This window comes from Elephas maximus, chromosome 22, assembly GCF_024166365.1.
Source record: "Elephas maximus indicus isolate mEleMax1 chromosome 22, mEleMax1 primary haplotype, whole genome shotgun sequence".
Classification (NCBI taxonomy): domain Eukaryota; kingdom Metazoa; phylum Chordata; class Mammalia; order Proboscidea; family Elephantidae; genus Elephas; species Elephas maximus.
Window position 1 is genome coordinate 19,556,879 of NC_064840.1, and position 12,027 is coordinate 19,568,905.

Genomic DNA, 12,027 nt, shown 5'->3' on the forward strand with positions numbered 1-12,027 from the left:
ACTACCTGCCTTTAATTTTTTTTTAATTGTCTCATTGCTGCTTTAATCTATGCTGTGCACCTCGATGATGATAATAAAAAGGAAGGGAAACGAGATCCTACGATAAAGCATGAGGGCCCGGGGCTGGGGGTAAGGAGAGAAGGAACGTGGAGCTGATTTTAGGCAGGCAGGCTCTGCTGGAGAGGTGAGACTGCGGCTGAGCCCTGAGGTATAAAAGGAGTGAGGCCTGTGAGGTCTGGGTGCAAGTGTTTCAGACCGCGGAAGAAGCTGGGCAGGCGCCTTCTGGTGGCTGCAAGAATGCAGTGTTTGGAGAATTCAGGCCTGTGTGGCTACAGCAGAGTGGAGGAGGAGAGGGGTCGCAGAGTGGCAGGGAGCAGATTACCCAGGGCCTGGGAGGCCATGGCAGGAGTCTGGCTTTAAGTTCTGTGTGAGGCGGAAGGCCATTAGAGGGCTTAATTTAAGTTTAAAAATGGCCACCCTGGTCACCTTGTGCAGGAAGGACCTCAGGCGGGCAGGAATGGAAGCAGAGAGGAAAGTTAGGAGGCTGTGGCAGTGGCTCAGCTGGGGTTCAGGCAGAGCAGATGGACAGTCCTGTCGAGATGGAAGGTGTAACTTGGAGGTGGAGCCTGCAGGACTTCTGTGGAATTGGCTGGGGAGTGGGGTTGAGGGGTATGGACGCAACTTTGCGTAGTTGGTCAGGGCTGGACTCCCTGAGGAGACACTATTTCAGCCGAGACCTGAGGCTGAGAAGGAGGCAGCCACGTGAGGATCTGGACAAGGGGCTTCTCAGGCCGAGAGTGCGGGACATGCAAAGACCCCGAGAGGGGGATAAGCTTGGTGTGTTCAAGGAAGAAGAAAGAGGCAAGGGCTGCAGCATGGTGAGGGAGAGTTCAGGAGGAAGGCCGGACCCTTGAGTAGGGGGTAGATTACAGAGGCTTTGTAGGCTTTGTGTGCCAGGTAAGAAGGAAGCGCTTTGCTCTAATAGCAAAAGTCACCGGAAGGCTGAAAGCTGAAGAGTAATGTCATTTGTGTTTTAAACAGTCACCCTAGACGCTGTGTGGAGGGGGCCAAGAGTGGAAGCCAAGAGCCCATGAGGAAACTGTCACTGGCACCCAGGCAGGAGTTGTTGGTGGTTTAGTTTAGTTTCATGGAGGGCAGTGGTGATCCAGGAAAAGCCATTAGGTTTGCAATATGCTAGGGAAGGTAGCATCAGGAGCTTGGAGTGTTCGGGGGAGGGAGAGCCTGTCCACCCCGGAGGATTGACAGATGGCTTTTGACTTTTTGGGAGACGGGCATTTGAATTGATCCTTAAAGAGTTGTCCTGTTTGGGTCGGGGAATGGAGGTTAGGGCCGTCTCAGTAAAGTGAAAACAGGCTGAGAGACAGCTGGCACCAGCCTTCTTTCCTTCACGCTCTTCTTGGGCCTCTCGGTTGAGGGCCTTTACTTGTGAAGATGTCTAGGACATACTTGTTTCTCTTTAATGACCTGGGCCTTGCGACAGTGGTAGTGGTGGTGTTAGGTACCATTGAGTCAATTTTTGACTCATAGCCACCCCGTGTGACAGGGTAGAACTGCCCCATAGGGTTTTCTAGGCTGTAATACACTATGAGTTGGAGTCAACTCAATGGCAGTGGGTTTTTTTTTTTTTTTTTTGTAATTTATTATATTTTATTGTGTTTTAGGTGAAAGTTTACAGCAAATTAGTTTTTCATTCAAAAATTTATACACAAATTATTTTGTGACATTGGTTGCATTTCTCGCAATGTGTCAGTACCCTCCCTCTTTCCCTTTCCACCCTGGGTTCTCTGTGTTCATTCATCCAGTTTTCCTGTCACTTCCTGCCTTCTCATCTTTGCTTTTGAGCGGGTCTTGTCTATGTGGTCTCGTATACTTCATTCAGCTAAGAAGCGTGTTCCTCACGTGTGTTATTATTTTATAGGCCTTTGGCTGAAAGGTAGACTTTGGGAGTGGCTTCAGTTGGTGTTTGGGGGCGGGGTAGGGAGGAATCTTCACAGGAGTAGATCGCCAGGTCTCTCCTCTGCAGGAAAAGATGTCTTTTTTGATAGGAGTCAGTGAGGAAAGCTATTTCAGTTTACTTTTCAGGAGTGTTTTTTTTTCGAAAAAGGGAGTTTCCACCACATAATGAAAAAGGCGGGTGTTTTGAGGTTGGCTCCAAAGGGCTAACGGCAGCCCATCAAAAAGACGGTTTCTATTGCAGAGTCACCTCCCCCATGTCCAGGCGCTGCTGGGTGAGTTTGAACTGCCAGTCTTTCAGTTAGCAGCCAAATGCTTAAATAACCATTGCACCACCAAGGCTCCTTCTTGCAGTGGTAGAAAGCAAAACATGCCTGCTTTAGCTGAAGCAGCTGTCAGAAATCACTGCCAAGCAAATAACCTGCCCACTAGAGGTGGTCGTTTTCCACTGAGACGTATTACAGACGATGCATTCTTTTTACATCTGACAGTAGAGAGCAACGTCTCCCGCTATTTAGCCTAGTGGTCCTCACGCGGGGTGGTCCTGATGCTGCCCCTGGCCCTGCTCTTTCTGAAGAATGCTCTGCCCTTTGACAGGATGCTCACGAACTCTTCCATGTCATTACCTCGTCGTTGGAAGATGAGCGAGACCGGCAGCCCCGGGTCACACATCTGTTTGATGTGCACTCTTTGGAGGTAAGCCCTTAGGAGTGTCAATAGGTTTGATGCAATTTGTCCATATTTAATAGTATAAGAAACACAAGTGTAATCTTTTTGCACAGCTTTAAATTCAAAAGTCGGATTCAGCCACACCCAGGAGTGGGAGCGGGGATGGGAGGGTGCTAGGGTACGTTCTTTGCCGTTGGCGGCACTGGTGAGGGATGTCAGGGTGTTTTAAAATGACCTGTTGCTACAATTTGTGTTGGTTGGGAAGAGAAAGAATGTTCGATTTTTTCCCCTGTGTAATCGAGGGGAACAAGGAGCCACAGGCATGCTAAACATGTGGGCATTTCCCTAAAATGGTAGAAGTGCGTAGAGAGTTGATAAAAAGGGCGAGAGAGATTCCAGACAGGGGAAATATGTGTTGATTGTGGTCGCTGAAGCAATATGCACAGCTACCAACCAGAGAGGATAATTAAGGCAACTTTAGAAACATGGGCTTTTTGATAAGAAGTTGATTTTTGAGTGATGCAGTCAGCACAGAAACTTGGAAGTGGGGTGAGCGTGATAAAGGAATTGCAATGGGGTTCTCAGTCTCGTTCTTTTTTTTTTTTTCCTCCACAGCAGCAGTCAGAAATCACCCCCAAACAGATAACCTGCCGCACGAGAGGTAGCTGTTTTCCACTGAAATATAACATATGTGATGCGTACTTTTGAGATACGACAGTCATTTGCTTGTTTTTGATTTTTGTTTTGTTTCCTGGTGACATCCGGTCTAGCTCGAACACATGCTCTACTGGCGAAGGGACTCGGGTTTTGGAGGCAGCTGTACATTCTTCCCCGGGCAGCCGTCTTGAATTGTTCCCTCACATCCTAGCCCTGCTCAGTTCCCTTTAAAGAGAGTTATCTGTACCTCATGCCGGGGCTTGCTTTTCTCCCTCATTGAACTGATCCCGTGAAGAATTTAGGAGGCTGAACCTGTCGGGTCCTCAGTATTCTCGCTCTGGCCAGCTTGCACTGCGGAAAATCCCAGTCATCCTTAGAAGGAAATCATGGTTTTCTGAGGGCGTAAGCGTAAAAAATAAAATTGATGCATTGATTTCTTTGTGCATTAATAACACCCATTGCTGTCAAGTCACTTCCAACTCATAGTGACCCTACAGGACAGAGTAGAACTGTCCCATAGGGTTTCCAAGGCTGGAATCTTTACAGAAGCCACGTCTTTCTCCCTGGGGGTGGCTGATGGGTTTGAATCACCAAGCTTTCGCTTAGCAGCCAACCACGTGACCTGTGTACCACCAAGGCTCCTTTTTCCACTCATAGTGACCCTGTAGGACAGAGTAGAACTGCCCCATAGAGTTTCCAAGGCTGTGAACTTTATGGAAGCAAACTGCCACATCTTTCTCGTAGGAGCGGCTGGTGGGCTTGAATCACCAACCTTTGTTAGCAGGCAAGCACTTAACCGCTCTGCCACCACGGCTCCTTTTTCCACTCACAGTGACCCTGTAGGACAGAATGAAACTGCCCCATAGGGTTTCGAAGGCTGAAATGTTTAGGGAAACAGACTACCACATCTTTCTCCCACAGAGCAGCTGGTAGGTTCAAACTGCTGACCTTTCGGTTAACAGTGGAGCGCCTAACCACACATTAGTAATGTTTTTTTAGACCATACTGTCTTCCAGGCACTATAATATCTCATTTTAGCCTCACAGAAGCTTCGTGAAGTTGAGGAAACTGGGGATAATGGGATAATAATTACCCCTCTTTCTAACAAACCGAAGCTTTCAGAGATTAAGTGACTTCCCCGGGTCACATAGCTAATAAGAAGCAGAGCCAAGTGTGACCCCAGGGTGCCAGACTCCAACGCCCTTGTTCCTAACTAACACACTATACTGTGTGTATCACCAATGGCCCATCCAAGGAAAATTCCAGTTTTCCAGACCATGCTTATTCAGATGATTTCAGCAGTTTACATCACTTTATCAGATGTTCACTTGTGCTATGCTTCTTTTACATCTCAAACATTCGAAGCAAATGTTTGTAAGAAGATATTAAACACAAATGTAAATATGGCTGTGTGCATTATATACAGAACCCATTTAAAGACCTGTAATAATTCTCCTATAAAGGGAATGGGATGTCATTTTTGATGGAAGTCAGTAAGGAAAAAGTTATTTCAGTTTACTTTTCAGGAAGGTTTTTTTCAAACGAGGGAGTTTCTACTGCATGGCTGTAAAAAGGAGGGTGCATTTCGAGGTTGGCTCCAAAGGGCTAAAGGTGACATATCAAAAGACACTTTGTATTCCAGGGTCACCTCACCCCACGTCCAGTCACTGGAAGTCTCAGCACCCTTTCCATGGAAGACTTACTAGTAATATGGTCTGCAAACACTGTGAACACCAGGTAAGTACAGTCCCAGTACTTGATATTTTCTGGCAAGATTTTCTTTTAAGTTAAGATTCATTAGAGGGTCTAGAGATGGGGGCTGACACTGATTTGCGGTGTTATGATTGCCGTGGGCTCTGCCCCCTCAGTGGACCTACTGCCTCAGTTAAGTCGCTGCTGATGCATCCTTTGGTCCTTAGATGGTACCTTCAGCACCGAGAGCAGTAGACCCACCGTGGGCTTCCAGAGTTTCCAGTCCTCAGGTTTTGTCTGTGACCATGATGGACACAGATCCTGGGGCTGGTTTTCTTTTCTTTCTTGAGGTTTTTAAATCAATGTCCATTTTACAAAATTTCCAGCATGGTACAAAAGTAGAGCATTGTACAATCATCACCATAATAATTTTAGAACATTTTTATCCCCCACCAGAAAGCCCTTTATCCTTTAGCAGCCACTCCTCATACCCCTCCCCCAAACTCCATGCCCTAGGCAACCACTAATCTACTTCCTGTCTCTAGGGATTTGCCTGTTCTTGACATTTTCTGTAAATGGAATCACACAATATGTGATCTTCTGTGACTGGCTTCTTTTACTTAGCACGATGTTTTCAAGGTTCTTCCGTGTCGTATCGTGTATCAGCACTTCATTCGTTTTTCTGACTGAGTAATATTCCATTTAATGGATATACTACCTATTGGTTATCCATTTGTCAGTTGATGGGCATTTGAGTTGTTTCTGCTTCTAATCCCATCATTCCGTATTTGTTTATTTGGCTTTATAAGGAAGAACTTTCCCTTCTCCCATAGACATTTTATAATCAGCTTGTCAGTTTATATTTTACAAAAAGCCTTGCTGGCATTATGATTGGGACTGCATTGGTCAGCTTGAGAAGTGACATTTTATAATATTGAGTTTTCTCATCTGGCAACATGTGTCTCCATTTATTTAAATCTTCTTTAATTTCAATTTGTGGTTTTTAATATAGCGGTTTAAATTTATTCCTCATTATTTTATGTATTTTGATGCCATTGTGAATGTAATTTAAAAAATTTTTTATTTTCCATCTGTTTGCCACTAGTATATAGAAATATAATTGATGTCTATGTACTGACCTTAAAAAAATTCACTTATTGATTCTAGAAGTTTTATTATAGCTTCTTTAGAATTCTCTGTGTATGTAAACAGCCATGCTGTCTATGAATACAAAGCTTTATTTTATGCCTTTTATTTATTTTGCATTCGTCTACTACCTTATTTTAAATGGCAGTATGGTATTCCATTCTGTAGATGTGCCCTTATTTATTTACCTGTTCCCTAGAAATTTAGACTGTTCACATTTTTGCTGCTACAAGTAGTGCTGTGATGAACATCTTTGTAGCTATGTCCGTGGCTATTACCTAGGGTAAAATCTCAGAATTACTGGGGCAGGTATATAATCTTTTAGTTTTCCCAAGCTGTCCATGAGCATTTTAGTATGAGGTGGTTGTTAATAAAATGTACTTCTAAATAAGTATATTTCTTTTAATGTTGGGCATCTAAACATTAGACTATTCCATAGCCATGTAGCTTCTCATTTATAAAGACTCGCATTGAAATCCTTTTTGGGTTTCTGCAATGTTTGTTTCAGAGTCCTGTTCGATTTGATACCTTTGATAGCCTTTCACTAAGTATTCCAGCGGCCACATGGGTATGTACTGATCTGTGAGTTATTTTGAGTCTGCTTCAGAGACGTTTAAATCTAACAGGCCTGTTAGGCATTTTATGTGACTCAGGTCCTATGTGTTACTCAGACACAAGGTCGTTTGAACCCCAGCTTAGCTTTAATGTGGTACTGTGCCCAGAGGAGTCCCTGGGTGGTGCAAAGGGTTAACGCACTCAGCTGCTAACCAAAAGGCTGACGGTTGGAGTCCACCCAGAGGTGCCTTGGAAGAAAGACCTGGCAACCTACTTCTGAAACATTAGCCGTTGAAAACCCTGTAGAGCACAGTTCTACTCTGACACACATGGGGTCGCCTTGAGTTGGCCTTGACTTCGATGGCCACTGGTTACCATGGTCTCAATATGGGAGAGAGGAAGGTGGGTGATTTTTCTCGCTGCTGAAGTTTTGGTTTTTTTTGACTGTGTGTGTGTGTGTTTAAGATATTTAAAAGTGTGGAACTCTGTACTTTCTGCAGCATGACTTTCTCATACTGTTGAACAAGTCTAGAGTGCTTTGAGCTCCACATTTGTTCAGGAAACATCTAGTTGTGTGGGATTCCCACTGCCATCTGTGAGCAGTTTCAGGGTGGCTCCCCACTGAAGTGTAATAATTCATTTTTTTCTTGTGCTGTAGGGTCACCCGCTGACCCTGGACCACTGCCTGCACCACTTCATCTCATCAGAGTCGGTGCGCGATGTCGTCTGTGACAACTGTACGAAGGTGCGCAATTTACCCTCACGTCATTTCCGGCTGGCCTGTGAGCGCCTCCCACACCGTTGGCCCTGAGATTTTTTTGACCCCACCTAATAAGTCTTTCCAGCCACAGCCATTTCTTCCCAGCTTAGTTTGAAATCAGCAGCCCGTGGACCAAATCTCTTTTCTGATCAGTTTTGTTTCACCCACAGAGTGCTTAAAGTGTCACGTCATGCTTTGAGATGGGACTGCCTCTCTCCAATTATCACAGTCCCCTTCATGCCCTCTTACTCACACCTTGCCTTTTTGCCCTCTGAATTAAGAGGAACTATGTTTTTTTTTTTTTATGTGGAATAGAAAGAAGCCCTGGTGGCACGGTGGTTAAGCACTCGGCTGGTAACTGAAAGGTCAGCGATTCCAACCCACCAGCTGCTGTGCGGGACAAAGATGTAGCAGCCTGCTTCCGCAAAGATTAAGCCCAAAAACCAAACCCATTGCCCTGGAGCCAATTCTGACTCATACCAACCCTATAGGCAGAGTAAACTGCCCCATCGGGTGTCCAAGGCTGGAATCTTTACGGAAGGAGACTGTCACATCTTTCTCCTGTGAAGGAGCTGGTAGGTTCAAACCGCTGACCTTTGGATTAGCAGCCAGGAGCTTAACCACAGCGCCACCAGGGCCCCTTCCATAAAGATTACCAAAACCAAGCCAAACCTGTTGCCGTCAAGTCAATTCCAACTCATAGCAACACTACAGGACAGGGTAGAACTGCCCCATAGGGTTTCCGAGGAGTGGCTGGTGGATTTAACTGCCAGCCTTTTGGTTAGCAGCCTAGCTCCTTCTGTCAAAGCTACACCCTTGGAAACCCTATGGGGCAGTTTTCTGTCCTGTAGGGTCACTATGAGTTGGACAGGACTCAGTAGCAACGGGTTTGGGTCTTTGGTTTTGGTGTGGAATAGAATTTTCGAAGACACGGAACAAAACAGATGACATGCCCATGTCAGAGTTTCAGTGCTGATTCTTCATTCTCTCTTTCCGCCACCGTTAGTGTGATTTCATGGCCAAGAGGGATCAATGAAAACCACTCACAAGTAACTGGGCAGCTAAGTTCATTACAGTAGGTTGAAGTCCAGTGCCTTAAATGAACACTGCGCGCCACTCGGGTCCCACAGCGTCAGGTTATGAACCCCAGTCTGATCTGCAGCCCTCCGCAGATGCCCTACTTCAAGCATCTTTGCAGAAAAACGTTTCTGTTATTTCAGATTGAAGCAAAAGGGGTATTGAATGGGGAAAAAGTGGAACACCAGAGGACTACGTTCGTCAAACAGTTAAAGCTAGGGAAGGTGAGCCCACCCTACACACCCTGTCAACTTTGTGGACTCGGGTGTCCCGTGCCTGAAACGATCTGCTCTTTCCGGTTTCTCCCGTCCCCTGCAGCTCCCTCAGTGCCTCTGCATCCACTTGCAGCGTCTGAGCTGGTCCAGCCACGGCACGCCCCTGAAGCGGCACGAGCACGTGCAGTTCAACGAGTTCCTGATACTGGACATCTACAAGTACCACCTCCTCGGACATAAGCCTGGCCAACGCAAGCCGGTGCTGAATGACGGCACAGGGCCCGCGTCAGAGCCGCAGGACGGGCCGGCCGCCCCCAAGCCAGGTGTGTGGCCCTGACTCGCCAGGAATTGATGGCCAAGAGAAAAGGATTTTGGAACCACCCCCTTCTGGATCTTCTGTGATATGAGGGAGCAGCTTGTGCAGTGGCTGCTCAAAATCTTGAGAACAAAAGGGTCGGGGTAGGAGAGGGAAGATCTCTTAGTAGTTGTTGAAATTCTATACCAATGAGATGTACAGTTTTTTAAACTGTGTTACAGATGAAAGAGCACAGGGAGAAAAGCTCAGTTCTTCTCGCTTTCTGGTCTTTCGGCTAAACAAAATTTGGTTCCCCTCACGTCATCCCTGTGAGTTTCTTTCTTTCCTAATTTTTCTCCCCAATACAGTCATTTCATGTAGACAGGAAATGTCCTCACCTCAGATCATTGGAGGTCTCGTGTTGGTTCTGTTTCCTTACTGAGCTATTAACCTGATTCCATTACTGCCGTCATTGGAGGTTGTTACCTTGGGTGCCCATGAAGCAGCTGCAACTCAGCCACTTGCCATCAACATCGACTCTGGCTCCTGGCAACCCCGTCAGTGTCAGAGTGGAACTGTGCGCCATAGGGTTTCCAGTGGCTGATTTCTCAGAAGTCAATCGCCAGGCCTTTCTTCCGAGGCACCTCTGGGTAGACTTGAACCCCCAACCTTTCAGTTAGCAGCTGAGCTTGTTGTTAACCATTTGTATCCCCCACTAAAGCAAGGTTAGCTGTTATTACCCTTAGTCTTACAGAAGAGGAAACGGAGGCTCCAGGAGGTTTAAAGGATCAGTCCAGGGGCAAACAGCAAATGGGAGAACTAGCGCTGGAATGCAGTGTTGAGCAGGTTTTAAAAGGTATCTTAAATAATGGAGCCCTGGTGGCACAGTGGTTAAGAGCTATGGCTGTTAACCAAAAGGTTGGCAGTTCAAATCCACCAGCTGCTAATATATTGAGGTCTTTAGAGTTACTTCTAGCATGGTTGCGATTGTTTTCCTTATACCCCACCCTTTCCCAACTTAGCGTCCCTTGCCACCTTTGTTCTTTTTTGCAACCACTATTGAGTGGCCTGGCAGGCCATCATTTTGGAGAGACTGTGTTTTGCTGCCCCTGGGCAGGTCAGCAGATGAATGTAAGGAATTGGCTGGGGCGAGGAGGGGGCACAGTCCTTGGCCCTTGTTTTCAGTCAAGTACCTCTTCATTCTAGCTTCTTCCTCTCCTGGCTCGGGCGCCAAGTCCACTACATTCAAACCATGACGACTCTGGTTAAATGCCAACAGTGAACTTTCTGGTACTTAAAGGCCCCCAGATATGATGCTTGAAAAGAGATGTAAATATCACTTTAATTTTTTTTATCTTAGCCTGTAAATATTTATTAGTATTATTACACTGTTGGTATTCCTTAGGATTTGACAGAATTGAAGAAGAGAATGTTTAGGTCAGTCATTCTCAAATTTTGCCCCCCAGGCAAAATCGGGCAGTGCCTAGAGACATGTTTGTTGTCAGACCTGGGTTGGGTGGGGCGGGGGCTACCAGCATCTAGCGAGTAGAGAACAGAGATGCTGCTAAATACCCTGCAGTGCACAGGACAGCCACTGCAACAAAGAATTATGTCAGTAGGGCCAAGGATGAAAAGCCTTGGTTGAAGTCAGAAAGCCGGTAAGTTAGCTACTGCTTAACTTTAACCCACGTCTTTAGCAAATGGATAGAAATCTCAGCGGTTCAGAGTTGTCAAGGCTAGCAGTGGACCAGGAGGCTGATACACTTCTCCTATTTGGGCTTAAAAGACAGACAAAAGGTAGGAAATTGTATGAATCACTGTTATGAAATGAAATAATTTTTTTTTCTTTGTTGAAGAGTTAATTTTCAGCCATGTTTTGTTTACCCAAAGCTATTGCTAATTTTAATTGCCTCAGGCCTTTTTCTCTCACAGTTCTGAATCAGCCAGGAGCTCCCAAAACACAAGTTTTTATGAATGGCGCCTGCTCCCCATCTTTACTGCCAACCCTGCCAACCCCGATGACGTTCCCTCTTCCAGTTGTTCCTGACTACAGGTGAGCTGCTCTTTAGAAGCACAGCCTTCATTCATTCATTCAAAAAAAAAAAAAAAAATTTTTATTTTTTTGGAGGCTGCTATTTCTCCTAGTTTTTAAAATTAGTTTGTCACACAGAGATTAATGAAGACTTAGAGATTAATTTTTCTTTCGTTTTAAGGTGGAATTTCACTGTTACACATTTCCCAAGGTCCCCAGGTGGCACAAATGGTTTGTGCTCAACTGTGAACCTAAAGGCTGGAGCCCTGGTGGCGCAGTGGTTAAGAGCTCAGCTGCTAACGAAAAGGTTGGCAGTTGGAATCCACCAGCCACTCATTGGAAACCTTGTGGGGCAATTCTCCTCTCTTCTGTAGGGTCTCTATGAGTTGGAATTGACTCAATGGCACTGAGTTTGGTTTTTGATTTTGGCGAATGTAAAGGTTGGTAGTTCAAACCCACCCAACAGTGCCGTGGGAAAAAAGGCCTGACAGTCTGCTTCCATAAAGATTATAGCCAAGAAAACCCTATGGGGCAGTTCTACTCTGTAACACGCCATGAGTCACAATGGACTTGATGGCAACTAACAACACATTGCCCTGTTTATTTTTGTCCAAAATGCAAATCACTTTAAAATGAGTTATAAAATTAATAAAATCTAAATACACGTATGTGTTGTTACATGCATATAAAACCCATTGCCATTGAGTCGATTCTGACTCATAGTGACCCTATAGGACAGAGTAGAACTGCCTCAAAGGGTTTCCAAGGGGCAGCCAGTGGATTTGAACTGCCAACCTTTTGGTTAGTAGCTGTAGCTCTTAACCACTGCACCACCAGGTCTCCTATGTACATATATATATATATATGTATAAATAAAGTATAAGGAGACTGAATTTCTTGAGCTACCACCTGGGGATGACCAGTTAAATCTTTAGGATCTCCCACTCTACGAGTT

At 45.5% G+C, this 12,027-nt stretch overlaps 1 protein-coding gene across 4 annotated transcripts in view; it reads left to right on the forward strand.

The window, feature by feature from the left end:
* Nucleotides 1-12,027, forward strand: part of USP30 (ubiquitin specific peptidase 30) — a 33,813-nt gene that overhangs the window by 18,877 nt on the left and 2,909 nt on the right. For 2 of the 4 annotated variants that reach the window (XM_049865849.1, XM_049865852.1), the window contains 8 exons: nt 2,572-2,670; nt 3,259-3,304; nt 4,943-5,037; nt 6,647-6,706; nt 7,352-7,438; nt 8,674-8,754; nt 8,849-9,068; nt 10,973-11,093. In XM_049865849.1, the coding sequence (XP_049721806.1) occupies nt 2,572-2,670; nt 3,259-3,304; nt 4,943-5,037; nt 6,647-6,706; nt 7,352-7,438; nt 8,674-8,754; nt 8,849-9,068; nt 10,973-11,093 (809 nt within the window). The remainder of the gene's footprint in view (nt 1-2,571; nt 2,671-3,258; nt 3,305-4,942; nt 5,038-6,646; nt 6,707-7,351; nt 7,439-8,673; nt 8,755-8,848; nt 9,069-10,972; nt 11,094-12,027) is intronic. The other 2 variants (XM_049865850.1, XM_049865851.1) reach the window with 2 other exon arrangements.